This window comes from Lytechinus variegatus, chromosome 4, assembly GCF_018143015.1.
Source record: "Lytechinus variegatus isolate NC3 chromosome 4, Lvar_3.0, whole genome shotgun sequence".
NCBI classification, from domain to species: Eukaryota; Metazoa; Echinodermata; class Echinoidea; order Temnopleuroida; family Toxopneustidae; genus Lytechinus; species Lytechinus variegatus.
Genome location: NC_054743.1, coordinates 48787156 through 48813403, shown reverse-complemented (window position 1 = coordinate 48813403; position 26248 = coordinate 48787156). Strand labels below are relative to the sequence as shown.

The following is a 26248-nucleotide window of genomic DNA, read 5'->3' as shown; positions in this document are numbered from 1 at the left end:
CATTGAATGTTCTTTAAACTGCACATCTGTAGAAAAGAGTGCAGTACAAGTTCAGGTTCATCAGCGGGCAGTGACATTAAAGTATACAAAAATTCACACAATATCACCTTTTATCAATATCAAATACTTCTACTAGTTCTTAGAAGTTTTCGTAAAATTAAATATAATTTCCAGTTTAAAGGCCTATTGTATACAAGACCAAAATCTATAATCTTGTCATTATGACAATTACCATGGTGACATGGTAATTGTCATAGTGACAAGAGCAAGAAATCATGGGCTTTATGGTAACTGCAATGGGCTAGGACAAAGTTACCATAATTGCAACTGTTCACATAATGGCTGAATAATTATGCAGGGATATTAAATTGCATTTATTGCTATCTTACTTTTTAAACAGTTTTGAAATGGGTTACCTCTGCCAAAATATATAAATAGATTATATATTTCAAAATAGATTGAATTCTACCCACAGTGACAGTAGACATTATCAAATTTTGTGAATGATTCACTAATGTATTGACTGGGAAAGGCACTATTTAGGGAGATTCTGGAATTATCCCCCCCCCCTTTTATGTGGAGTGCTCTCACATTAGTAGAATATTTCTTCTCAGCAAATTTGGAAGGAATTCATCTCTTTTTTAGTGAAAAACTTTTGTGGAAAAAATAAACAGAATATCACAGATTTTTATGCTCTTTTTATGAAATCCTGGATGCATCCCTTATATTAACTATTAGGCTCATCTACATCTTTTGAATGAAATTTTAATAAACATTGTATATTTTGACTTAAGTGTAGAAAAATGTACTCAATCCTTTATTTTTGTAATCTAATTTAATGCTTGTATACTCTAATTATTATTGTTATGTTATTTTCAATGTTTTAGAAAATGGATTTCTTAATAAACATATTAATTTTGAATTGAATTATCTGATCTTGGTCATTTTCATTTATTAATCACCAATTTGTGATTATATATTGCTACCAAATTTTTTTATGCACAAATGGCACAAGATGTCGCAATCTGTACTCAAATGTGATGATACTACAGTGACATCATGAGAGCAAACAGCAGTTAAAATATTCTTCAAGAGAAATAAGGATAAGAGTGGGAAAGTAAGTAAAATGACAGGAGAATTAATTGTTTGCCTTTATGCTTATATTTGTGTGTGTCAGTTTCTGAGAGAGAGAAGAGGCAGGAAATGGGGGGCAGTTGTTTTGGAAGAAGCAATCATAAGACCTGACTGTTCATGACGGGTATACGGGGAAGGGGAATTATTTCTACAAAATGTGGAACCTGTATATAAGATGTGTTTTTCTTTCCATACAAAAATTATACCAGATTCATTTCCAGTTGAAAATAAAAAATAAATATCCCATAGCCTACGATCAGTTTTCTCTCTTGCCTAGATAATTTTGAGAACCCCCCTAAAATATTGTACCTAGGTCATGGTTATTGATAAATGATAGTGACATAGAAGTCGCCATTAGAAATTAAGTGCTCCCGACTGCTATTTTTTAATATAATAGGACCTATATTGGAGACTGTACAATAATTATGTAAACAAATTTGATTTGTATTTATTTTTGTTCAGATAATGAAATAAATACAAATCAAATTTAGTTTTCTGCAATTAGAAATAATAATAATAAGTATAATATGCAATTTTTTTATAAAGCGCTTAATACAAATGTTTCTAAGCGCTGCATACTATTACCCCGGCTTTAGCACGGCTACCCTGATCGGGCGCATCAAGCATCCAAGAAATTCCTTCCTACCGGGTACCCATTTACTACACCTAGGTCGAGAGTGGCAAATGTAGATAAACGCCTTGCCAAAGGACGCTACTGCTGTGATGGGATTTGAACCCCGGACCTTGTGGTTCACAGTCCGGAGAAATAAACAGAAAAGATAAAAATATAAATGAAGAGTTCAGTTGCAAAAGGGGTTAGGTCCACTCTTTACCATTCCGAGAAAATCCATGTTTTTTATTCTCACTTACTGCATTACTCTTATGAGAAACTAATTTGTCATGGTGTACTACCCTGTCATGTAAAAATAAAATTGGGTATAAAAGAAATCTAATCGTCTTCAATTTTTTCTATATATTCTTTAAAAATATATAATTTGGGACCTTACCCCTTTTGCAACTAAACTGAAATGAATCCAATCAAATTTGATTAAAAAGGTGATTTTTCTTTGCCACTTTTATTCACGTTTTCATGTGAATTTCAAATTTTCGTTGTTTTCATTAGAACGACTAATAATATCGAGGTTTTGAGACAGAAAACAATAAAAATTTATAAACAATGGACCTAACCCGTTTTGACAAATGAGCTCTTCAGAATAGTTTGTTTGCAAAAGGGGTTAGGTCCACTCTCCCATATTGCGATATTTTTATGCAAAACTAAACTGCAATATTCTTATGCAAAACTAAATTTTCATGACGCCTTACTATGAGAACATAAAATTGGCTATGAAAGGAATCTACCTGTCTTCATATTTTGTAAAATATTCATTTAAAAAAAAATTGTGTGGACCTAACCCCTTTTGCAAGAAAACTGAAATGGACTTAACCCCTTTTGAAAAAATTATTTTTCTTGGCCAATTTAGATAACTTTTAATGGGAATTTCAACTTTTCTTCGGTATCATCTTATAGAGCTATTAAAAAGCTATACATTGAGACAAAAAAAATCAAATTTGATGAAAAATGGACCTAACCCCTTTTGCAAAATATGTTGGGATGCGCCCGGGTTTATTAGCTTAAATCGTTTAGAAAATTGAGAGCAAGTAAAGATAAACACAGCATTTCAAACTTCAATAGTTGCAATGAGTACAATTAGGCTTATAGCCATCTGTGACAGATGTTGTAACCAGAGACGCGGTCATAGATACTCTATAATGTTCAGGTCTATCGAACATTGCATAAGTACAGGCTAAAACAAGTTTTAATCAAAATCCAAACAATTTTTAATCCAATTAAGTACACGAACGTATATATAAACATGTAATCTTCAAACTTAGTAATCTTCACATAACTATAGAAGGTTTTGAAAGACGGTAAACATTGGACGTGTCCATTACAATATTCAAACTGAAAGATTAAGATGAAAGATGCCATATCTTTACTAATATTCTTCACTTGAAAGATATAAAAAAGAGAACTTACAATGAAAAGGAGAAAAGCGGTAAGAAGCCAAATTTCTATGACCATTTGTACGAGAACTTTGCATACTTTCATTTTTTTTATTTCAAGTTTGATAGGATAGTCTAAATTGTAGGGGGTGTTAATTGCAACCAACAAGACACATTTCTCGAAATGGTATTCAGGAACTGATAAACAAGACCAAATCAAGCTAGACATTGATTCATATGAAAACATAGTCTCGGAATATTCATTTCCTTTATACTTTCTCGTTGACGCTATCCACGCGATGTATATAACAGCGGTGACTGAAACGAACCATTTATATACCCGGAATGGTCGATGTTCTGTGAAAAAATCTTCAATGTTCACTTCACATTCTGGAATATCAGCCTCAACTTTTTTGCAGCTAGCACTGATGTCCATCTGATCATTCTTATATGCCGATGATGTCTCTACCAAGCTGATTAGATGCCTTCCCCGACGAATAATTTTTTCTGGACTTGCTTCAAGCATTGATTTAATCTCTAGCTTTGCGCTTACAGAAGCATGCTCTCTTTCCAGTAGTGTCGCTTCTGTCTTCTTCATCTTACTTAGCCATTTTTCGTCCTCGCTAAGCTTGTTGTAATGGACAGTGAATTCTTGCTGGATTTCAAGCATTCTTTGGACATCATGATCTGCCTTTTTCTTCGCGAGTTTTAACCTTATGTCCCTTTGCTTCTCTATCTCCGTTATACTCAGCTGTGCCTCGAATTCGATTTGGTGTTTTACTTTATCCAAGTTACCTTGCACTACTTCCTTGATTTCACCCACAACCTTTTCAACTAATATACGAGGTTCTTCTATCTTATTCATTGTACCATTTACCTTATTTCGCTGTTCTGACAATACCTCTCCACTAACATCAACCTCTTCCAGCTGCGCTAGCATTCTCTGTCGGATTTCTACTATAAGCTTGACAACATTCACCACCTTATGGTCATTGTGGTCATTACCCGCACATTCTTTGCAGCAACCAATATCGCAGCTTTCGCAAAATATTTCTACTTTCCGGGTAGCGTGGATGTCGCAAACCCATTCTGGCTCGCCGATATCTTCTCGTTTTGGCAGGTCCCGGAAGCAAGGCCGGCACAAGTTCTTACTGTCTCGTATAGAGCATCCCACGGTATCTTCTGCAGGTTTGCCGCACTGATCACAAGTAGAGGGCGCCACAGGATTGTCAAATGCTGATGCCATATTGGGCGTGTCTCACTCTAGAAGCACTTCGGCGGGAGAATGAACATCACAAATCCAGACAGAAGCCTCTTGAAGATGAATGTCCCGATGCTTGTGATGGCAACTGAGAGCAGCATGAAAAACAAGAGGATAGAAGGGATGTTCTTTGTATTTTAAAAAAATTATTCTGTTATTGCTGTTGTTTAAGATATTTTCATCTCTCAATCGATCATTTACATCAAAATAGCTTTTCTTCCCAAAACACATTTTCCTTATTCTTTTCTTAAACTAACTAATACTTTAATACAAAAGTAGAGTGGGCTCTAAATGGGTGATGTTTTGTTTTACTGTGGCAACAGTTTTTTGTATTTCTTTTACCTTTATATCTCAACGTACATGAACTGACAATAATTTTTGTCTCAGGTCCCGGCGGAAAAAAGTGTGCCGGGCCAAAATAAAAAATGGCCGCCACCCCCCCCATCACAGTTTTGGCCACAACTTCTTCATTTGGTAGTCTTCTTCTCTGGTTCTGGTGTTTATTCATATGTTTTGGGGGCAGGTAATTTGTTTTTCCTAAAAATTAGTACTTTTAAACCATTTAGAGTTAAACAGTGATTTTACTTAAATTTACCCATTTTAGACCCATTTGAGCAAAAAATCAGGCTTCATCGTCTCATGGTTCTTTGATATTAGATGATGCCAGTTGAGAAGTAGTAAGCAGCTTCATATAGCTATATTGCTTTTATTCCTCTAAATTGTGTTTTACGGATATTTGCGAATATATCTTATTTAATAAAAAAAAGTCATTTATACATAGGTAAATGACATATATTTACAGTATAGTACACTGTATTGTACATACTACACTACATATTGACCACCATGACATATAACAAGTCCTGTATATAAACTATGGTGTCATAGCAGTGAGCTCCTGAGATTAGATTGTCATTTAATTGTGAATGAATGAATGAATAGCTTGTTAGCTGCTAACCCCGATGATAAACATAAATTACACATAAACAACATCATGTACATGTACGTACATCACATTTTTAGCCATACCTCCTTCATTTGGAGGCTTGTTTTTACTTGGTTGTGGTGTCTAACCATGCGAACTATTGTTTTATGGGGTCAGGTACTACTATGGTAACGCTGATCAACTGCCATTCAGAATCAAGGATTCCATGCAAGTTACCGTTGGATAGCAAAGTTACTGTTTCGCAGAGCGAAGAGATTTAGTTTAAATTCATGTAATAGAAAATTTGATGAACATTTGCCTAAACCATTATTTTGAGTGCACCATCCCATAACGAACATGCGCAGTCAGTGAAAGTTTGCTGCCGTTTTCGCTTTTCGCCACGTTTAGTCCTTGGGAACGTTACTCGAGCAGGCTACGGAAGATTTCGGAGCTGAAATATGGACGCTAATTCGTCTGTTTTTGCTACTGACAAACAAGAATTACTGAATGAAGACTTTTAATTCTGCCACAGAAGTGATGAAGAAAGAAAGACATTAAAGCTCATAATTTAAATTGAGTAATAATAAGCCCAAGTCAAGAAACCGGAATGAACTCAGTTAACCTCATTTGCATAATAATGTAAATCATTTCAGCCTGTGCTAGTATTGCCACGCCCAGTCATGTTCATGTTAAAGTGGAAAAGTTATGGACAAATGAGTAGTTAAATCAGTTTTGCATATGAAATTTATGATTGTTTGGTTCATATTCAACAGTTGTTTTGGGGATGAAATTTATGTGGAATAAAGGTACCAAATTTGAAAGACATTTTGGAAAGGTAAAGACGAGGGTTTGTTATGCTCATGATACATCTAAATGTTGATGCATGTTAACAGAATTGCCAAGTCAAAAACTAAGTTTGGCAGATATTGATATAATTAAAATTGAAATGCACTAGAATTTGCACTAGGTTGTTTGGAATGCAACCGGTTTTATTTATGTCCAAAGAAATGTTTGGTTTTAAATAAACAAGAAAATATGTTTGTCTTGCAAAATTCATGGCAGGGACCAGGGTAATTTAGAAATTCTATTCACTTTGCAGTTCATTTATCAGGATTATGATTTATTTGTTTGCATTGAGATTTTACTTGGCAGTTCTGGAATAGATATTAATTAAGGAGGTATTAAATTCTCAAGTGTAGAAGTTGAAATGGTTTATTCAGTGCTGTAATTTACACATAATTTTAGGTTAAAATGAAAGTCAATTGTGCACTGCAAAGGGAGTATAGTTGAGATGGTCACATCAAATTTATCTCAACTAATCTGTGATGAGAAACAGAATTTATAATTGCTACAAATCAAGCAATTTTGAGAGTTATTTGATATATGAATTAACCCAAGAACAAAAAAGATGGAGCTTATTTCAGAACTCGAGCCTCAGTTGCTCATATATCTAATTCAGTGTCAAAATCAGCTGATTTTTAAAGAGTTAAATAATTGTAGTAAATTCAACTTTGAAGTGAAGTTATGTATACATGGTATAGGCAAATTGTTTCATAGCACATGCAATTTCAATTTGCTGAAAGTCATGTTGAGATGAAATCATTTAGAATTTATTTTGGCCTTATATAATTGAAAGGTTAATATTTCTTAGAGGTGCAAGTGAAAGTATAGGACTGTTTCTACTTATATTTAACAGTCCATTTGATTGATAACTCAACAGCATTAAAGCCTGATTAAGTTACTTTGGTATTTGTAAGTCGATGCCATTTACTTATTTTAGATATTTTTCATTTCATTTATTTTTCCATTTCCAACAATCATTTACATTTACAATAGTTTTGTTACATACATCTTGATATAATTATAATCAATAAAAAAGAAACTCATTATGTATAATAATCATGCAAGATAATAGGTCTGAAACGGAGGAGGCTGCTAAAAAGCGAAGCTTGTAGGATGCAGCCTCCTATAACATACGTATAAAGAATGTAAACAGAACACAAACACAACATGGTAGAAATTTGAACTTAAATCTATCTGAATAAATAGTTTAAAAGAAATAAAAAGAAAGAAATAGAAAATGAGAGAAAATAGCAAGATCAGTGGTCTCCAGATTCTTCCCCAACACTCACAGCGAATTTACGGATCAACAGGAAAACGAAAAATATCATATTTCACAGCTCGTAGTGCTGAGTATTTATGAAAAATATAATGTATGAGTGATGAAGAGTTAAAAAAACTAACGAGTATCTTGGAGAAACTTTTTCAACTTAAATTTAAAAGAATTTAGGCTTGGGGAATCTTTGATAGTATTATCAAGAGTGCCCGAAAGTCGATGGCTTTCGAAAGTGAAGATGGATTTGGCAAGAATTGTCCGGAGTAGAGGAAAATGAAATTCCTCGGATTGACGTGTAGGGTATTTATGAATAGTTTTGTTTTTATTAAAGATAATTGGTCAAAGGAGATTATGCAAATTGGAATCAAACATATTAAGGCTTAGATTGAGGTTAAGTACGTGAAGAGAATAAAGGTAATACAAATCTTTTCTTTAAAGAAGTATTTAATACAAGCATTCCAGTCAATGTATGGAGATTTATGACTTATTCTTTTCTGTTTTTTTTTTGCAGATCGGATAATAAAGCTTTACGGCTTTGTACCTCAATTACTGTGGAACTGAATTTCTCGAATCGATGTCCCCTTCGTCAACAAATCAGTTACCATAATGGTAACAGAATTAACCACAGTGTAAATGCCATAATGTGGGGTTGAGTATAATACATCGTTAATGGTATTTCCTCTCCGCCACTGCATGAGCATATTTGACAAAACATGTCTTCAGTTTCTGGGACAAATCAGACAGTATCTTCAATTTCTGAGGCGTTTAATTCATTAGCTCATTTCTATGACGCTATAGTTTATCCTACAGATGTGGCCAATGCAGGTCATACATGTATGCAGTGCAGTATGTACAATATATTGTACTATAATGTATATAGCCCCTATGGATAAATGACAATTTTTTATTTGATAAGATATTTCGCAAATATCTGTAAAACACAAAGTAGAGGAATAAGAGTAATATAGCTATAGTGATGAAACTACTTGCTATTGTGGAACTCGTATCGTTCAATACCCCAGAACCACATGAAACCTATTGTTGGCTGAAAAGGGTATAAAAAATTGTACTTTAAGGTAAAATCACCTTTTAACTCTACAAATGTTTTCTTAAAGTACTAATCTTAGGTAAAAGAAATTGCCTACCCTCAAAAACAAGAGAAAAGACCAAAAAATAAAGAAGTTTTGGCAAGGCACACTTTTTTCTAGGCTCAGTGCATGGCAGAGGTAATAATGGCTCAGGTGAAAATGGCTGAGGTAATAATGGTAGAGGTAATAATGGCAGGGGTAAAAATGGCAGAGGTAATAATGGCAGAGGTAAAAATTGCAGAGGTAAAAATGGCAGAGGTAAAAATGGCAGGGGTAAAAATGGCAGAGGTAATGATAGCAGGGGTTATCATGGGAGAGGTAAAAATGACAGCTCTAGTTAAAATATGGCCAGCCTTAAACCCCTATTCAATGAATTGTCAATAAGCCCCCACATGTACATAGATTATATTAGAAATGCATGTCACGGACAGGCATTTCATTATATCATTATGTCTTCATCGGCCTAACAATGCTATTTACGAATTCTTTGGAGGTGTACCGTGAACGCTTTTGAAAAGAAATCAAACGACCGATATTTTTTTTTTCATTCAATTTATCAGGAGGAAAATGAAACTGCACTATTCTCATTCATCATTTTTTAACATTCCTTTTTATCTGGCTGTTTTTTTTTTATATCTGAAGTTTTGCCAAGTTTACGATTTAAAAAGGAAGGAAGAGTAGACATATAGAGGTGGGGAGACAGAGAGGGTTAGGGGCGGGGAAAAACATAAAGTACATATACAGTGCGTATCAAAAAAAGTTTACACTTAGAAAAACTCCTGTAAATTTATACATGTGTTATATCCTGAAGATTTTTCCACATTTTAATATTGGTACAGATCCATTTAAGCAAATTACGATATAACTGTCGAAAAATATTTCCGCCTGAGTGAGCACCACTAACTTTTGTAAAGTTAGTGAAAAATGATTTGCGCAGAACTTTGAAAAAGTTATGCAGATAAAAGTAGACCTTTATCATGAAGAATTGGAATTTAGCTAGTAAGATTGATTTGAAGATATATTTTACCGTTTTTAACTTGTTTCCTTGCCTAAAACAATTCAAAGAGTGCATTGCGCCCCACCCCACTCCCTCAAACACCGAAGCCATCGTGACGATATTTGCTTTTCACTGAGCTGTACTTTACATGAAATGGCTAAGGCTTGATATTCGTTTTGTTACACACTGTCAAGCTTGGGAAAAGTATGGAGAAAGAAGTATTGAATGAAAAGTTAAATGTAAACCAAGTTATAAAAGTTATAAAAACTTAGTAAAAAGGGCGGAGATGTCTGATATAAAATTTTGTTCAAATTCAGTTATGTCCTCAGATCCAGCTGGCACAAAAAAGGGTAAAGGCTGTGCTTACTAAGTGTTGAAATTTAAAGTTGGGTGGCAAAATTGTTTCAAAATGCTTGAATGCATCCGTTTTATTTCAATTGACTAAACTTGCAATGGAAATGTATAAGAAATGTTTCGCAGGGTAAGTTTGATTTCGCCCTTTCCCATTGACACATCGTGAAAACGAGCATTTCTGCACAGATTTCTGCGAGCTTTACAAAAATAGACAGTGCTCACTCAAGTGTTATATTCTGTCAAAATCTTTACTTTCATTGGATAGATGAGACCCAAACCCAAGATTATATGCGGAAAAAATACCAACATGTCTGTATTTTTGAATTCCCAGGTCTCTTTCAAAGTGTAAACTTTTTTTTTTGATAAGCACTGTATAGCGGGGAACGTTTCGACGTTGAAATTGTGACGAATGATTGTGGTTAAATATTATGTCCTTAATTGTAATGTTGTCTGTACTGTCCTTTTTAAATATCTGAATGACAATAAGCATGCGTTCCTAGGCTTGGCACTGAATACGTATCTGATTATGAAAATAAATAATAAACTTGTTTTGACTTGTAAACCATTTTGGGGTCGATCGAGGGGGACTGTCTTGTTCAGATTCTTTGCATAAAAGAAGACCCCGAACCTTTACCACTGCATCCAATATGACATAAACGCCTTGATGGTCATAATTCTCGGAAGCGGAAGTGCTGTTGAGTAGTTTGTACCCCATAAGCAGCACCTTAGTAATTAGCTTGGTATGCTATAATGTAGAGATTCGATACAAATCTCTGTTATTTTTCAAACAGAAGAAAGAAAATTGTTTATTATCTAATTGTTATTGTTTTTGTTGTAATTCTTTTTCTAACCCAAAAGAACTTCATTTAGTTGAAATGATTTTTTTGTGTCATTTTCCCCCTTAACCAAATCCCTTTAATTTTGGAGTGAAAACTTTTTTTTCTCGGCTTTTCAACAAACCAGCCATATAACTTTCATTTTTGCTTATGCCATCTTTACCTTTGCCATTTTCAATCCAGCAATTTTTTTACATGGTTAGAAAATTTAGACTTAAAAAAAAAAATCCTGCAACCGAGTCTGAAGAACACCTGTGATCTCACTGCACTGTGTAATCTAGCTTATATGCATTTGTGTAAAATTACAGAAAATTTGTATTTTGTGCATGTACACTTACAAATTTATTGCAATAAATCTGTTTTCCCCTTTTTTAAAACATACATGTATCTGTTCTGTAAAATTGTAGAAAAATTGTGAAAAATCCTCCTGTTATTATAATTTACTAAATTATTTGTGTTTTTTCTATAAAACCTGTTTTTTATTTTTCTTCCGTAAAATCTCCTTTTTTTTCTAATAGTGTACCTCGGCCACTTTTACCTCGGCCATTATCACATCTTCCATATTTACCTCTTGTCATTTATGCCTCTGCTCTTTTTACCTCTGCCATTTTGTACCTCTGCCATTTTTACCTCTGCCATTATTACCTCTACCATTTTTACCTCTGCCATTTTTACCTCTGCCATTATTACCTCTGCCATTTTTACCTCTGCCATTGTTACCTCTGCCATTCTTACCTCTGCCTTTCTCCTCTGCTATTATTACTCTTTTCTCTGACCCGAGACAAAACACATTGTCATTTCATGCTGAGATATATTACAAGGAATAAATAAAACTGTTGCCATATTAAAATGACAAAAAAGTATTTTTGACCTATAGCCCACTCCTAATAACAGCTTTAATAACTCGTGCATACTGTTGGCGACTCATTTTATATTAAGAAATTTCGTATTTTCTAATTGTAATCTTGATACACCTTTTGAATAATAAAAATAAGCTTTGATAACATTGTTATATGGAATTATTTCACACCCCAGATTATTATAGTCAGAGTCCGACCATAATATTCATACAATGATGTATGTAGATTCATTATGATTGTTTTTCTATTACTAAATTTTTAGAGCGCTAGAAGAGATTTAATTTGAGCAATAAAATTGAGTTGGCCTATTTTCATTATTATTATTATTATTATAACAGCTCAAATGATTCCCTCTCTCAAAGCCCAACATGGCCATGGGAAGCGGGGGTTCTAGCTGCGTGTATTATTTTCCATAGGCTGCACCCCCTGGAATTCTGGTAGGTGTGTAAAATTGGATGAATGTATTAAAAATGACCTTGATCATTTATTGGTTTTTTAATTGGCTTTCTCAAATGATTTACCTCCACTCAAAATAATCATTCTTAGGGCACTGTTGACCATGTTTCATATGCTTCCCCTTAGAAAATAAAAAGCTCCCAGATTTTTGGCCGTTTAGTTTTCAATTCAATTCAAAAGTTTATTGATATAAAATCCTGATATTTAGAGGGGAATGAAACCTTTGGAACAAATAGGCTTGTGTAGAAACAGAAAAATCAAAGAATAAGAATAAAGAAAGTTTGAGAAAAATCGGACAAATAATGAGAAAGTTATGAGCATTTGAATATTGCAATCACTAATGCTATGGAGATCCTCCCATTGGCAATGCGACAAGGATGTGTGATGTCACTGATGAACAACTTTCCCTTTGGTGGACCATAAAATACCCTCAAAATGTCTCTTTTTGCTTTTTCTTATGATGATACAAGCTATCCATTATGTATTCTAAAAAAAAATATATATTACACGCCCTCATGTAGAAAGAACACATGATCTATGGATAGATGTGAAAAAAGAGGCAATTCAAGTGAAATATATACTAAAGTAATGGGGAGAGTTGTTCACAAGTGACATCACACATCTTTGTCGCATTGCCAATTTGCTATCTCCATAGCAATAGTGATCGCAATATTCAAATGCTCATAACTTTCTCATTAATTGTCCGATTTTTCTCAAACTTTTGTTGATCTGTTTCTTTGATTTTTCTGTTTTCACACAAGCTATCTTGTTCCAATGTTTTCATTCTCCTTTAAGGATCATCATCAAAAACAAAGAAACATAAGAAAAGATAATAATAAGATTTTACAAGATCCAAGAGAAATTCAAGTCATCAACTATACTCATATCTGGCCAGCATAATGCAACATTCTGAAATTAGTCTTTTGAAATAAGCCAACTTGAATGATAACATTCCAATTCACCATTCAATAGATTCATACCACACGGATTATGTTATAAATTAGCAAAAACATGTACTTTCCTCTAAAAAAAAAATGCCCCCTCTAAGTGAAAAGGAGGCAACCTGATCCCTAATTCCACTCCTCTAAGAGTGAGATGAGAGACCAGTCCTGATGGAGGGAGATTTCAATCTTTCAAGAGTGATTTTTTGCCATTTAGGTAAATAGAAAATTAATGAGTAGGCTACTAACAGAGAACCTATGGTCGGTTTAGAATGGAACCAGGGCTGTTCCAGAGTGTTTTGTTTAGGGTGGGGCAGGCAAAGCGACCGTAATGACCTTTAATTTGATGCTGTAGGGGGTTTATTACAGAGTTACATGACCGCAAGATCTCCATCTGTCTTCTTTTACCATTTTCTTTCCATTTTTAAAAGTCCCTTTTAGTATATTTTTCAGTTTTTTTTCCACTTCTTAATTCCTTAGAGAAGAGGACGGTCATTTCTGGCTCCCCTGAAATGTTCCGTCTCTGTCAAGAACAGCCTTTTCGTCAATGATCCATCAAAATATCAAATTTTCAATGTTATTTCATGAGATTATAACAAATTATTTGAAAATAGTATATAAATGTTACGGCACCAGCGGCGGATCCAGGCGGGGGCGCCGGCCTGAATCAGTGAAAATCACGAATCTTTGGCTACATTATAAAATGTCATCACCCCTTTTATTACAAAATTAGATTTGTCACTATTGACAATTATGTTATCACAAAGATACAGCATTCATGAACATTATTAAGGTCAGTAAACACTTTGATCAGGATCGGGTCCGCTTGTCTAATCTTGCTCCTAACCTCGAGAGTGATCAGGAGGGATAAACTCAGGCCTGGTGGTCATGGTGGTAATCGGGTTAAACTCTTAATTACTTTTTAATATCAAGCATGTCAAGTATGTTGACAACCATCAACTTACCGATATACGTTCGGCTAAGCAGTGATAAATTATGTAGGAATCATAACTGCAAAACAAGCTGTGACGTTCACCATATTTGAGCTGAGATGTAAACAACCTTTCAACTGATACAAGTGACATCCTAACTGCAACATGAACCCTTGATCAAGTGACTTGTCTGACTTTCAACGTCAACGGTATTGCGACACAGAAACACGGGAGTCCCGGTTTGCACGAACGGCAGGTGGTGTCATATGTTTCACTTCCGTTCCGTTCGATACAAAAATCTACAATTAGGCATACAACATCAAATGGATGTCGATCCCCCGGGGATGGGGTGGCAAGTGTTATCCCCGTTAATTTAAGGTCGAACGTGATATTTTAATACAATAATTATATAATACTAATATAAATACTATATAATATGGAAGCTTAAAGGTGCCACCGAGATGTTGAGATAATTATCTTAGGAAGTCGACATCATGATAGCAAAAGATCAGATGACGAGATCCCGGATCTCCTCATGTCAACATCTTTCAGAAGACATGATCAGATGACAAGATCCCGGATCTCATCATGTCGACATCTTTTAGAAGAGATGATCAGATATCTCAGTTAGTTACGAGATCGTGACATCTGATCATCTCTTCCACTGGATGTAGACATGACGAGATCCGGGATCTTGTCATCTGATCATCTGATCCGGGATCATGTCATCTGATCATCTCTTCTGAAAGATGTGGACATGATGAGATCCAGGATCTCGTCATCTGATCTTTTGCTATCATAATGTCGACTTCCCAGGATAATTACCTCAACATCTCGGTGGCACTTTTAAGCTTCCATAATATAATCATTGTCATTATTATTATTGATATTATAAGCAATGCCCATAGGACTAGGCCTAATGAACTCGTACTCATGATTATCGATCACGGGAACGGGGGGCGGGGTCTATCTCCCCATTTCAGGTGTGGGAACAGCTGTACGTGTTATCAATGGTAACATTGATTGTCGAAATGACGCATGAGGAAAATTTCTCGGCATACTCGTGATATAGGCCCGCTCGAGAAAAAATTGTAATCGATCATACCTAGGATGCTAACTTCAGCTCACTATAATTATATACTCGTGATATAGGCCCCGCTGCTGTGTTGAATGGCTTAGACTGTCCGTTCACGAGTATAGTATATAACCGATATATAGGCCCCGCACTGTGGCACTTCAGACACTCCAACACAGTCGCTGGGCCTAGATCACGTGCCCGGGGGCGGGGGGGGGGGGCACTCAGTATATAATGCATAGTGGTTATGTGCCGCGGAGGGGACCCCCATTTTCACACTCAAATTTCCGTTCCAAGGCATAGCATTTTTGTCTTATTGAGAAAAAGAACAAAGAAAGCCGCTCCAAGGCATGGCATTTTCTTCTTATCGAGAAAAAAACAAGAAAGAAATCCGCTCCAAAGCTTCGCATTTTTCGTTACGCCGTTCCGATCGCATTGATCTGCTATATAATGAGCTGCAATTTTGGTGAAAAGCGGCCGTAGAGCGCTTTTCGACCATCGCCTCAGCGCGAGCGCATCCGGCGGAGGCCGCGCTAGCTGCATCATGCACTATTGCCCGTTCCATAGGGATGCATATACGCACTCACACGCTGGAGATCCGTTCCAAGGACCCCCGTTTTCACAAACATTTGTAGTTCCGAAGCCCGTTCCGAGGACCCTCCTTTTTACAGTAAGCCCGCTCCAAGGCCCCCGTTTTTTGCCTCGCCCGCGGCACACCCCTACCACTTTTTTGGTCGAGTGCCCCCCCCCCGGGATCACGTGTATATATTAAGCTTGCATCCTAAGATAGTCGCGAAACAGACCCCGTCCAATGGGCTTGTCGCACGTGTGTGGGGCTTTGATGACGACCATTTGTATACTCGTTATCGAGGCCCTTCATATATACAATGGAAAATAACGTGGTCCTGGGGCTTGTTTCCCCGCGGCCGGTGAGAATTATCTACAAATAATGTAAGTAATGTAAATAAAGTACTAATTTTAAGTACAACAAATTGCCTACCCTCAAAAATATATGAATATATACCAAAACCAGAGAAAAAGACCCCAAAATAAAGAAGTTTTGGCCCGGCACACTTTTCTCTCGGCTCGGTAAAAATGGCAATAATGTCTTGCAGAGGTAGAAATGGCAGAGGTAAAAATGGCAGAAGTAATAATGGCAGAGGTAAAAATGGCAGAGTAAAAATGGCAGAGGCAAAAATGGCAGAGGTAAAAATGGCAGATGTAAATATGGCAGAGGTAAAAATGGCAGAGGTAAAATGGCAGGGGTTATTTTGGGAGAGGTAAAAATGACAGTTCAAGGTAAAATATGGCCAGCCTTTAAACCCCCATGCAATGAATTGTCAAAAAGCCCCCGCATGTACATAGATTAAATTAGAAGTGCATGTCACGGTTAGGCATTTCATCATATCATTATGTCTTTATCGGCCTAACAATGCTATTTACGAATTTGTTGGAGATGTACCGTGAAGGCTTTTTAAAAAGAAATCAAACGACAGATATTTTTTTATTCAATTAATCAGGAGCAAAATGAAACTGCACTATTCTCATTCATCATTTTATAACATTCCTTTCTGTCTGGCTTGTTTTTTCTATATCTAAAGTTTTGCCAGGTTTGCATATGCAAAAAGAAAGAGTAGACATAAGAGAAGTGGGGAGAAAGAGAGGGTTAGGGGGCGGGGAAAAACATATAGAACATAGCGGGGAAAGCTTAGACGTTGAAATTGTCACGAATGGTTGTGGTTAAATATTATGTCCTTATTTGTAATGTCGTCTGTACTATTCTTTTTAAATATTTGAATGACAATTAGCATGCGTTCCCAAGAATGGCAATGAATATGGAACTTATTATGAAAATCAATAACAATGTTGTTTTGACTAATAAACCAATTTGGGGTCGATCGAGGGGGACCGTCTGGTTCAGATTCTATGCATAAAAGAAGACCCTGAACCTTAACCACTGCAGCCAATATGAAAACGGCTTGATGATCATAACCCTTGGAAGCGGAAGTGCTGTTGGGTATTTTGTACACCATAAGCAGCACCCTCTTTGTAATTAGCTTGGTATGCTAAAATGTAGAGATCTGATACAAATCTCTGTTATTTTTCAAACAGAAGAAAACATTGTTTATTATCTAATTATTAGTATTGTTGTTGTAATTCTTTTTCTGACCCAGAAGAACTTCAACATTTAGTTGAAATATTTTTTTGTCTCAATTTCCCCCTTAACCAAATCCCCTTTGATTTTGGAGTGAAAACTATTTTCTCGGCTTTTTAACAAACCAGCACCCAATCTCTTTCATTTTTGCCTATGCCATCTTTACCTTTGCCATTTTCAACTCCGGCATTTCTTACACTGTTAGAAAATATACTTAAAATAAGAAAATCCTGCAACCGAGTCTGAAGAACACCTGTGATCTCACTGCACTGTGTAATGTAACTTACATGCATTTGTGTAAAATTACAGAAAATTTGTATTTTGTGCGTGTACCCTTAGAAATTTATTGTAATAAAAGTGTTCCCCCCCCTTTTTTAAACATATATGTTTTGTACAATTGTAGAAAAATTGTGGAAAACCCTCCTGTTATTATAATTTACTAAATTATTATTTTTTTTCTGAAAAACCTGTTTTTTAATTTTCTTCTGTAAAATCTACTTGTTTTTCTAATAGTGTACCTCGGCCATTATCACATCTTCCATTTTTACCTCTTGTCATTTGTGCCTTTGCTCTTTTTACCTCTGCCATTATTACCTCTGCCATTTTTACCTCTGCCATTTTTACCTCTGCTATTATTACCTGGCATCTTTTTCTCTGACCCGAGACAAAAAACATTGTAATTTCATGTTGAGATACATTACAAGGAATAAATAAAACTGTCGCCATATTAAAAAGACAAAAAGGTATTTTTGACCTATAGCCCACTCATAATAACAGCTTGAATAACTCGTGCAAACTTTTGGCGACTCATTTTATATTAAGAAATTTCGTATTTTTTTATTGTAATCTTGATACACCTTTTGAATAATAAAAATAAGCTTTAATAACATTGTTACATGGAATTATTTCACACCCCAGATTATTATAGTCAGAGTCCGCCCATAATATTTAAAGAATGATGTATGTAGATTCAATATGATTGTTTTTCTATTACTACATTTTTGGAGCGCTAGAAGAGTTGGATTATTTTCATTATTATTATTATTATTTTAAAAGCTCAAATGATGATAATATTAAAAAATAATGCTCATTTCTTGTATAGCGCATCACACATAGCATCGCATGTCCCTATGCACTTAAAGAAGAAATAGTGAAAGGTAAGAATAAAGTAATCAAGATATTTAGATTGGATCATTAGTTCAAAGTTGGTATTTTATGCATTGAAAAGATATGTTTTGAGGGTTCCCCTGAACGTACATAAATCACTTTGATATCTCATTGAATTAGGTAAAACATTCCAGAGGACAGCAAAAGCATGAGTAAAAGCACGCTCACCATATGACTTTGTAAAGACAGAGGGAACAACAATTAATGCTTTCGAGCTTGAACTAACATTTCGGGATGGCTGGTAATATGATACTAAATCGAGTAAATAGGACGGGGCAATTTTATAAAAACAGTTGTGTGCAAAAACTAGAAGCTTGAATACAATCCGGGAATGGACAGGGAGCCAATGTAATTCTCTGAGAACTGGAGTAATTGCTTCATACTTGCGTGTTCGTGTTACTAATCTCGCAGCTGAATTTTGAATGGTTTGCAGTTTTTTAATTGGTTTATTAGGTAATCCTGAAAGGAGACTATTGCAGAAAATCAATGTGACATAAAACAAAAGCATGTACCAATTTTTCAGTGGTGGGTTTGTCCCAGAATTCACGAAGTTTACCAATTTTGTATAAGGCATATGATGCAGAGCGACATTTTGGGGATATAAATTCATCGAATGTCAATTTATCATCAAATGTAACTCCTAGATTTCTACAAGAAGTACTTGCGCGTATGTCCATTCCACCAAGTTTTAATATCTGGATTGATTCTGTTTCTCGAAAACGTGAGGAAATGTGTAAAAACTCTGTTTTTTCACCGTTTAGTTTGAGGCTATTTATCTGTGACCATTCTTTAATCTCTTGAATACATTGTGCAATTTCAGCAGTGGGGTCAGAATCCTTAAACTTTTTAAGGGTAACATACAGTTGAGTATCATCCGCATAAAACATTTTTTGTATATTGAACTTATCAATTATTGACTCAAGTGGGGAAGTGTACAGTGTAAATAAGATCGGCCCCAGTACAGATCCCTGAGGAACACCTTGAGTTAAAGAGTGGAAAGTTGATTTCTCACTTCCATTGACGACACGATAGCTTCAACCCAAAAGATATGAATGAAACCATTGTAGAGCCAGATCACGTATCCCAAATCTATACTCTAAACGTTTCAGGAGAATGTCGTGTTTAATGGTGTCAAAAGCTGACGAAGTCTAGTAATATAAGAATAACTTCTTCACCTCTGTCTAATGATATCACAATATCGTTTGTTACCCTAAGAAGAGCCGTTTCTACACCATAGTATTGGCGATAACCTGATTGAAATTTGGCATGCAAATTATATTCGTTAAGATAAGCTTGTAATTGAGAAGCAGCTAATTTTTCCAAAATCTTGGCAAAGAATCTTAGATTTGAAATAGGGCGATAGTTTTTAAGATCTTCCTTGTTCAGAGAATTTCTTTTTAATTTGGGAATGATGTTAGCACACTTAAATTAACTAGGGAAGCAACCAGATATAAATGATTCATTTATTTCTGTCATTAAAGGAACAAGCTCAGGTAGCAATTGCTTAAGAAATGATGTCGGAATGGGGTCAAGATCACAAGTTGATGTAGAGGACTGCATGATTACCCTACGTACTTCTTCATCTGACACTGTTTTGAACATGTTGAAGTGTGTAAATGATGACTTGTAAATGATACCCTCTCTCAAAGCCCAACATGGCCATGGGAAGCGGGGGTGCTAGCTGCGAGTATTATTTTCCATAGGCTGCACCCCCTGAAATTAAATTGGATGAATGTATTAAAAATGACCTTCATTTATTGGGTTTTTTTTATTTGGCTTTCTCAAATGATTTACCCCCACTCAAAAAAATTGTTCCCAGGGCACTGTTGACCATGTTTCATATGCTTCCCCTTAAAACACAAAAAAGCTCCCAGATTTCTGGCCGTTTAGTTTTACAAGATCCAAGAGAAACTCAATTCATCAACTATATTCATATCTGGCCAGCATAATGCAACATTATGAAATTAGTCTTTTGAAATAAGCCAACTTGATTTATTTGATTTGATTTTATTAATTTCCGTTTCACAACATAAGTATGATAAATATAACATGACAAGGTCGAAAATACTGCAAAACATAATGAAATATATACATGTATAACCTAATCTTAGACTTAAGGAACACAATTCAACAAATAAAAAAACCTAATATGACATTCGTGTTTTAAAGTAAAACGGAGGGTCTTGCCGAAAAAAAAACAAAGCTTGTACAAAAGGCAAGACCCTAAATAAACTTAGTTTCATAACACACAAAAAAAAAACACTGGGTCGTAATGATATATAGAACTTTTGTTTACAAATAAATACAAACAATTTTGGTGCACTATACGAAAAAAAAGTAACAGGTGGATGATGCAAGAAATATTTTGTTTTATAGCATTAGGGAGGGAGTGGGGAGGTTAGGGGAAGAAAGAGGGGGGGGGGGGACAGAGAAGTGCAACTTGAATGATAACATTCCAATTCACCATTCAATACATTCATTCCACACTAATTGTTTTATAAATTAACAACATGTACTTTCATCTAAAAAAATGCCCCCTCCAAATGAAAAGGAGTCAACCTGATCCCTAATCCACTCCTCTAAGAGTGAGATGAGGGACCAGTCCTAATGGAGGGAGATTTCGATCTTTCAAGAGTGATTTTTTGCCATTTAGGTAAATAGAAAATTAATAAGTACTAACAGAGAACCTATGGTATTAGAGTATGTCATTATTTTATTAGCGGTCGGTTTAGAATGGAACCAGGGTGTTTTGATTAGGGTGGGGCAGACAAAGCGACCATAATGACCTTTAATTGGATAATGTTGGTGGTTTATTACAGAGTCACATGACCGCAAGATCTCCATCTGTCTTCAATAGGGCCTACCCTTCTTTCACAGTTTTCTTTCCATTTTTAAAGGTCACTATTAGTATATTTTTTCTTTTTTTTTCACTTCTTCCTTAGATATCTCAGAGGACGGTCATTTCTGGCTCCCTGATTTGTTCCGTCTCTGTCAAGAACAGCCTTTTCGTCAATGATCCATCAAATATCAAATTTTCAATGTTATTTCATGAGATTATAACAAATTATTTGAAAATAGTATGTAAATGTTATAGCACCAGCGGCGGATCCAGGCGGGGGCGCCGGAATGAATCAGTGAGAATCACGAATCATTGGCTACATTAAAAAATGTCATCACACCTTTTATTACAAAATTAGATTTGTCTCTATTGACAATTATGTTATCACAAAGATATAGCGTTGATCATGAACATGATTAAGATCAGCAAACATTTTGATCAGGATCGAGTCCGCTTGTCTAATCTTGCTCCTAACCTCGAGAGTGATTAGGAGGCATAAACTCAGACCTGGTGGTCATGGTGGTAATCTGGATCAATAACTATAAATGACATCAAGCATATTATATACCTGTACTAGACTCTTAATTACTTTTTAATATCAAGCATGTCAAGTATGTTGACAACCATCAACTTACCGATGAACGTTCGGCTAAGCAGTGATAAATTATGTAGGAATCATAACTGCAAAACAAGTTGTGACGTTCACCATATTTGACGCTGAGATGTAAACAACCTTACAACTGATACAAGTGACACGTCATCCTAAATGCAACACGAACCCTTGATCAAGTGACTTGTCTGGCTTTCAACGTCAACGGTATTGCGACACAGAAACGTGGGAGTCCCCGTTTGCACGAACGGCAGGTGGTGTCATATGTTTCACTTCCGTTCCGTTCGATACAAAAATCTACAATTAGGCATACAACATCAGATGGATGTCGATCCCCGGGGGATGGGGTAGGCCTATCCCCCAATATTTCAGATGGGGGTTGCCTGTGTTATCCCCCTTAATTTAAGGTCGAACATGATATTTTAATACAATAATCATAATACTAATATTAATACTATATAATATGGACGCTTAAAGGTGCCACCGAGATGTTGAGATAATTATCTCAGGAAGTCGACATCATGATAGCAAAAGATCAGATGACGAGATCACGGATCTCTTTATGTCAACATCTTTCAGAAGATATGATCAGATGACAAGATCCCGGATCTCATCATGTCGACATCTTTTAGAAGAGATGATCAGATATCTCATCATGTCGACAACTTGTAGAAGAAATGATCAGATGACAAGATCCCGGATCTCACCATGTCGACATCTTGTAGAAAAGATAATCGGATGACAAGATCCCGGATCTCGTCATGTCTACATCTTGTAGAAGAGATGATCAGATGACAAGATCACGGATCTGGTCATGTCAACATCTTGTAGAAGAGATGATCAGATGACAAGATCCTGGATCTCTTCATGTCGACATCCTTTAGAAGAGATGATCAGATGACAAGATCTTCGAGCTATGATCATGTCATCTGATCATCTCTTAAAAGATGTGTAGACATGACGAGTTACGAGATCATGAGATCTGATCATCTCTTCCACTGGATGTAGACATGACGAGATAGAAAATCTTGTCATCAGATCATCTCTTCTACAAGATGTAGACATGACGAGATCCGGGATCTTGTCATCTGATCATCTCTTCTGATGACAAGATGACAAGATCTTCGAGCCATGATCATGTCATCTGATCATCTCTTAAAAGATGTGTAGACATAACTAGTTATGAGATCATGACATCTGATCATCTCTTCCACTGGATATAGACATGACGAGATAGAAGATCTTGTCATCAGATCATCTCTTCTGAAAGATGTGGACATGATGAGATCCAGGATCTCGTCATCTGATCTTTAGCTATCATAATGTCGACTTCCCAAGATAATTATCTCAACATCTCGGTGGCACTTTTAAGCTTCCTAATATAATCATTATCATTAGTATTATTGATATTATAAGCGATGCCCATAGGACTAGGCCTAATGAACTCATATTCATGAGTATCGATCACGGGAACGGGGGGGGGGGGGGGTTGTTGCACCCACAAATGTAATAACGCCCACAAATGTAATAACACTTTACCCACAAATGTAATAATTTCACCCACAAATGTAATAATGCACTTTACCCACAAATGTAATAATTTTTGATCGCCCACAAATGTAATAATGACTTTACCCACAAATGTAATAAATTTGAAGGGATTTTTGGCAAATCCGTTCTGAACTAAAATCGTATAGTAATGCGTTCATATAGCACAAAAGTGCAAAGTCTCTTTTCCTGACCCGGTTAATTAACAAATTAAAATATAAATCCAAAGTCTTTATTCCAGACCCGGTTTTTTTCAAAAATTATAATATAAATCCAAAGTCTTTATTCCAGACCCGGTTGTTTAAAAAATTATAATATAAATCCAAAGTCTTTTTCCAGACCCGGTTGTTTCAAAAATTATAATATAAATCCAAAGTCTTTATTCCAGACCCGGTTGTTTAAAAAATAATCATATGAGCTTAAAGTCTTTATTCCAGACCCGATTGTTTAAAAAATGATAATATAAGTCCAAAGTCTTTTCTCCAGACCCGGTTGTTTTAAATATATATAATATAAATCCAAAGTCTTTTTCCAGACCCTGTTGTTTCAAAAATTATAATATAAATCCAAAGTCTTTATTCCAGACCCGATTGTTTCAAAAATGATAATATAAGTCCAAAGTCTTTTCTCCAGACCCGGTTATTTCAAAAATTATAATATAAATCCAAAGTCTTTTTCCAGACCCGGATGTTTCAAAAATTAAATATAAATCCAAAGTCTTTATTCCAGACCCGGTTGTTTCAAAAATAATAATATGAGCCCAAAGTCTTTATTCCAGACCCGGTTGCTTAAAGAATAATCATATGAGCCTAAAGTCTTTATTCCAGACCCGATTGTTTCAAAAATGATAATATAAGTCCAAAGTCTTTTCTCCAGACCCGGTTGTTTAAAAAATTATAATATAAATCCAAAGTCTTTTTCCAGACCCGGTTGTTTCAAAAATTATAATATAAATCCAAAGTCTTTATTCCAGACCCGATTGTTTCAAATATTATGATATAAGTCCAAACTAAGATACGATAATGATGTTCCGGTGGAATAAAAATGAGAATCGAGCCTAGTCTTCTCTCCAGACCCAGTTAATTAAAACTGGTGGAATCAAAGTCTTTGTTGTTGTTTTAAATTATACTGAACGTATTGTGAATATACGCGCTATGAGTAAATTGAGAATCAAGCATAGTCTTTTCTCCAGACCCGGTTATTTAAAACTAGAAACTAAAACCCTATAGTAATGCCTTCATATAGCACAAAAGTCCAGTCTTTTCCAGACGCAGTAGTTTCAAAAATTATAATGTAAGTCCAAAGTCTTTTTTCCAGACCCAGTTATTTCAAAAATTATAATATAAGTCCAAACTAAGATACCATAATGATATTCCAGTGGAAAAAAGAAAATCGAGCTTAGCCTTTTCTCCAAACCCTGTTATTCAAAAATTGTAAATAACAATACAACAACAACAAAAACCGTATAAAGACCCCATAATCTTATTAATGCTGGATAACATGGACATATAGCGTAGTCTTTCAGCCAGACCCAGTCATTTGTTTTTCAAAAGGCTAAGAGTAAAAATATAAATAACTCCAAATCTAATACCAAGCAATCCTTGAACCTAAGAACATGTTTTTAAAAAGAGGTTTAGAATGTCTTTATTCCAGACCTAATCATTACAAAAATTACGAAAAAAAAATCTTCTAACATAAGACCCTATCATATTCTCTTGGAATAACATGAGTTGTAAAACGTACTCTTTCCTCCAGACCAGGTTATCTAAGAAATTAATTAAAAAAGAAAATCAAATCTAAAACCAATTTTTAAAATTTACACCCAGTAAAAAATATGTCTGTACCCCACACCCAGATTCTTTTGTATAATAATACTAAGACCCCTACAAAACATTGTAATTATGCATTTGCAAAGAAAACGTCCGTTTTCCAGACTTGGTTATTATTTAAAAATAAAATTGTCTAAAACAAATACCCAATAATCTAACTACTGTGGAATAACATGGAGATCGATTGTAGACTTTCCTCCAGACACAATTATTTCAAGAATAAAAAACAATAAAACCCAACCCCCAACAACGAATCTAAGAACAAACAATCCTCCAAATTAAGACCAAGTACAAAAGCACATGTTTAGAGCGTTGTCTCTATTCCAGACCCAGTCATTTACAAATTAATTCAAACAATCTTAAAAACATAAGACTTTGTCATATTCTTATTCCTGTTGAATAACATTATTATTATGCTTAGACCTTCGTCTAGACCTAGCTATTTATAAGATAAACAATATTGAAAAAAATCAAAGCTGAGACCAATCTTCAAAATTAAACCCAGTTAAAATGCTTGGGTTTAGAGAGTTGTCTTTACCCCACATCCAGTTCTCTTAAAATACAAATTAAGCAAAAGATTAATCTAAAAACTTAGACACCAGCATCTCCAAAACTATAAAACCCTGTGATAAGGCATACCGTAAGTTGGTATACAAATTGTTTTTGTTTAATGGAAGTGAAATAAATAAAATTGAATTGAATTGAATACCACAAAACGTCAAATTAATAAAAGGTGTAAATATTCAGATCTGAATGGTACGCGCCTTAAAAACCCAAAATAACAACAACAACAACAACAACAAAGTTATTCTACATCAATGATATTGTGGCGTCTTTGTTAATATAGTTTGTCTGTTTTTATCGTTTCTAATAATTTCCTATTTTGAAATAACTGCATGGGTCTAGAGCAAAGACTACACCATATTTAAAGACTGGGCGTTGTGCGCCTGTAATCCAAGCTATGTGGGGAAGTTACAAATTGATGCAGAGGTTCGAGCCCTGGTCACGTCTTTCGGATGGCGACGTTAAAGGTCGGTCCCAGACGTAAATAATCATATCTGATTGAGACACGTCTGACAAAACTCAAACACACACACACACCCACACACGTTTGCCCCCTG

At 35.2% G+C, this 26248-nt stretch overlaps 1 protein-coding gene across 1 annotated transcript; it reads right to left on the bottom strand.

Moving 5' to 3' along the window:
* Positions 1–2032: 2032 nt before the first annotated feature.
* Positions 2033–4384, bottom strand: LOC121413046 (transcription intermediary factor 1-beta-like). The gene is made up of 2 exons (XM_041605806.1): positions 3479–4384; positions 2033–2047 (listed from the first exon to the last, which is right to left on the bottom strand). The coding sequence occupies exons 1-2, from the start codon at positions 4382–4384 to the stop codon at positions 2033–2035; spliced, it is 921 nt and encodes a 306-aa protein (XP_041461740.1).
* Between the last annotated feature and the right edge of the window lie 21864 nt (positions 4385–26248).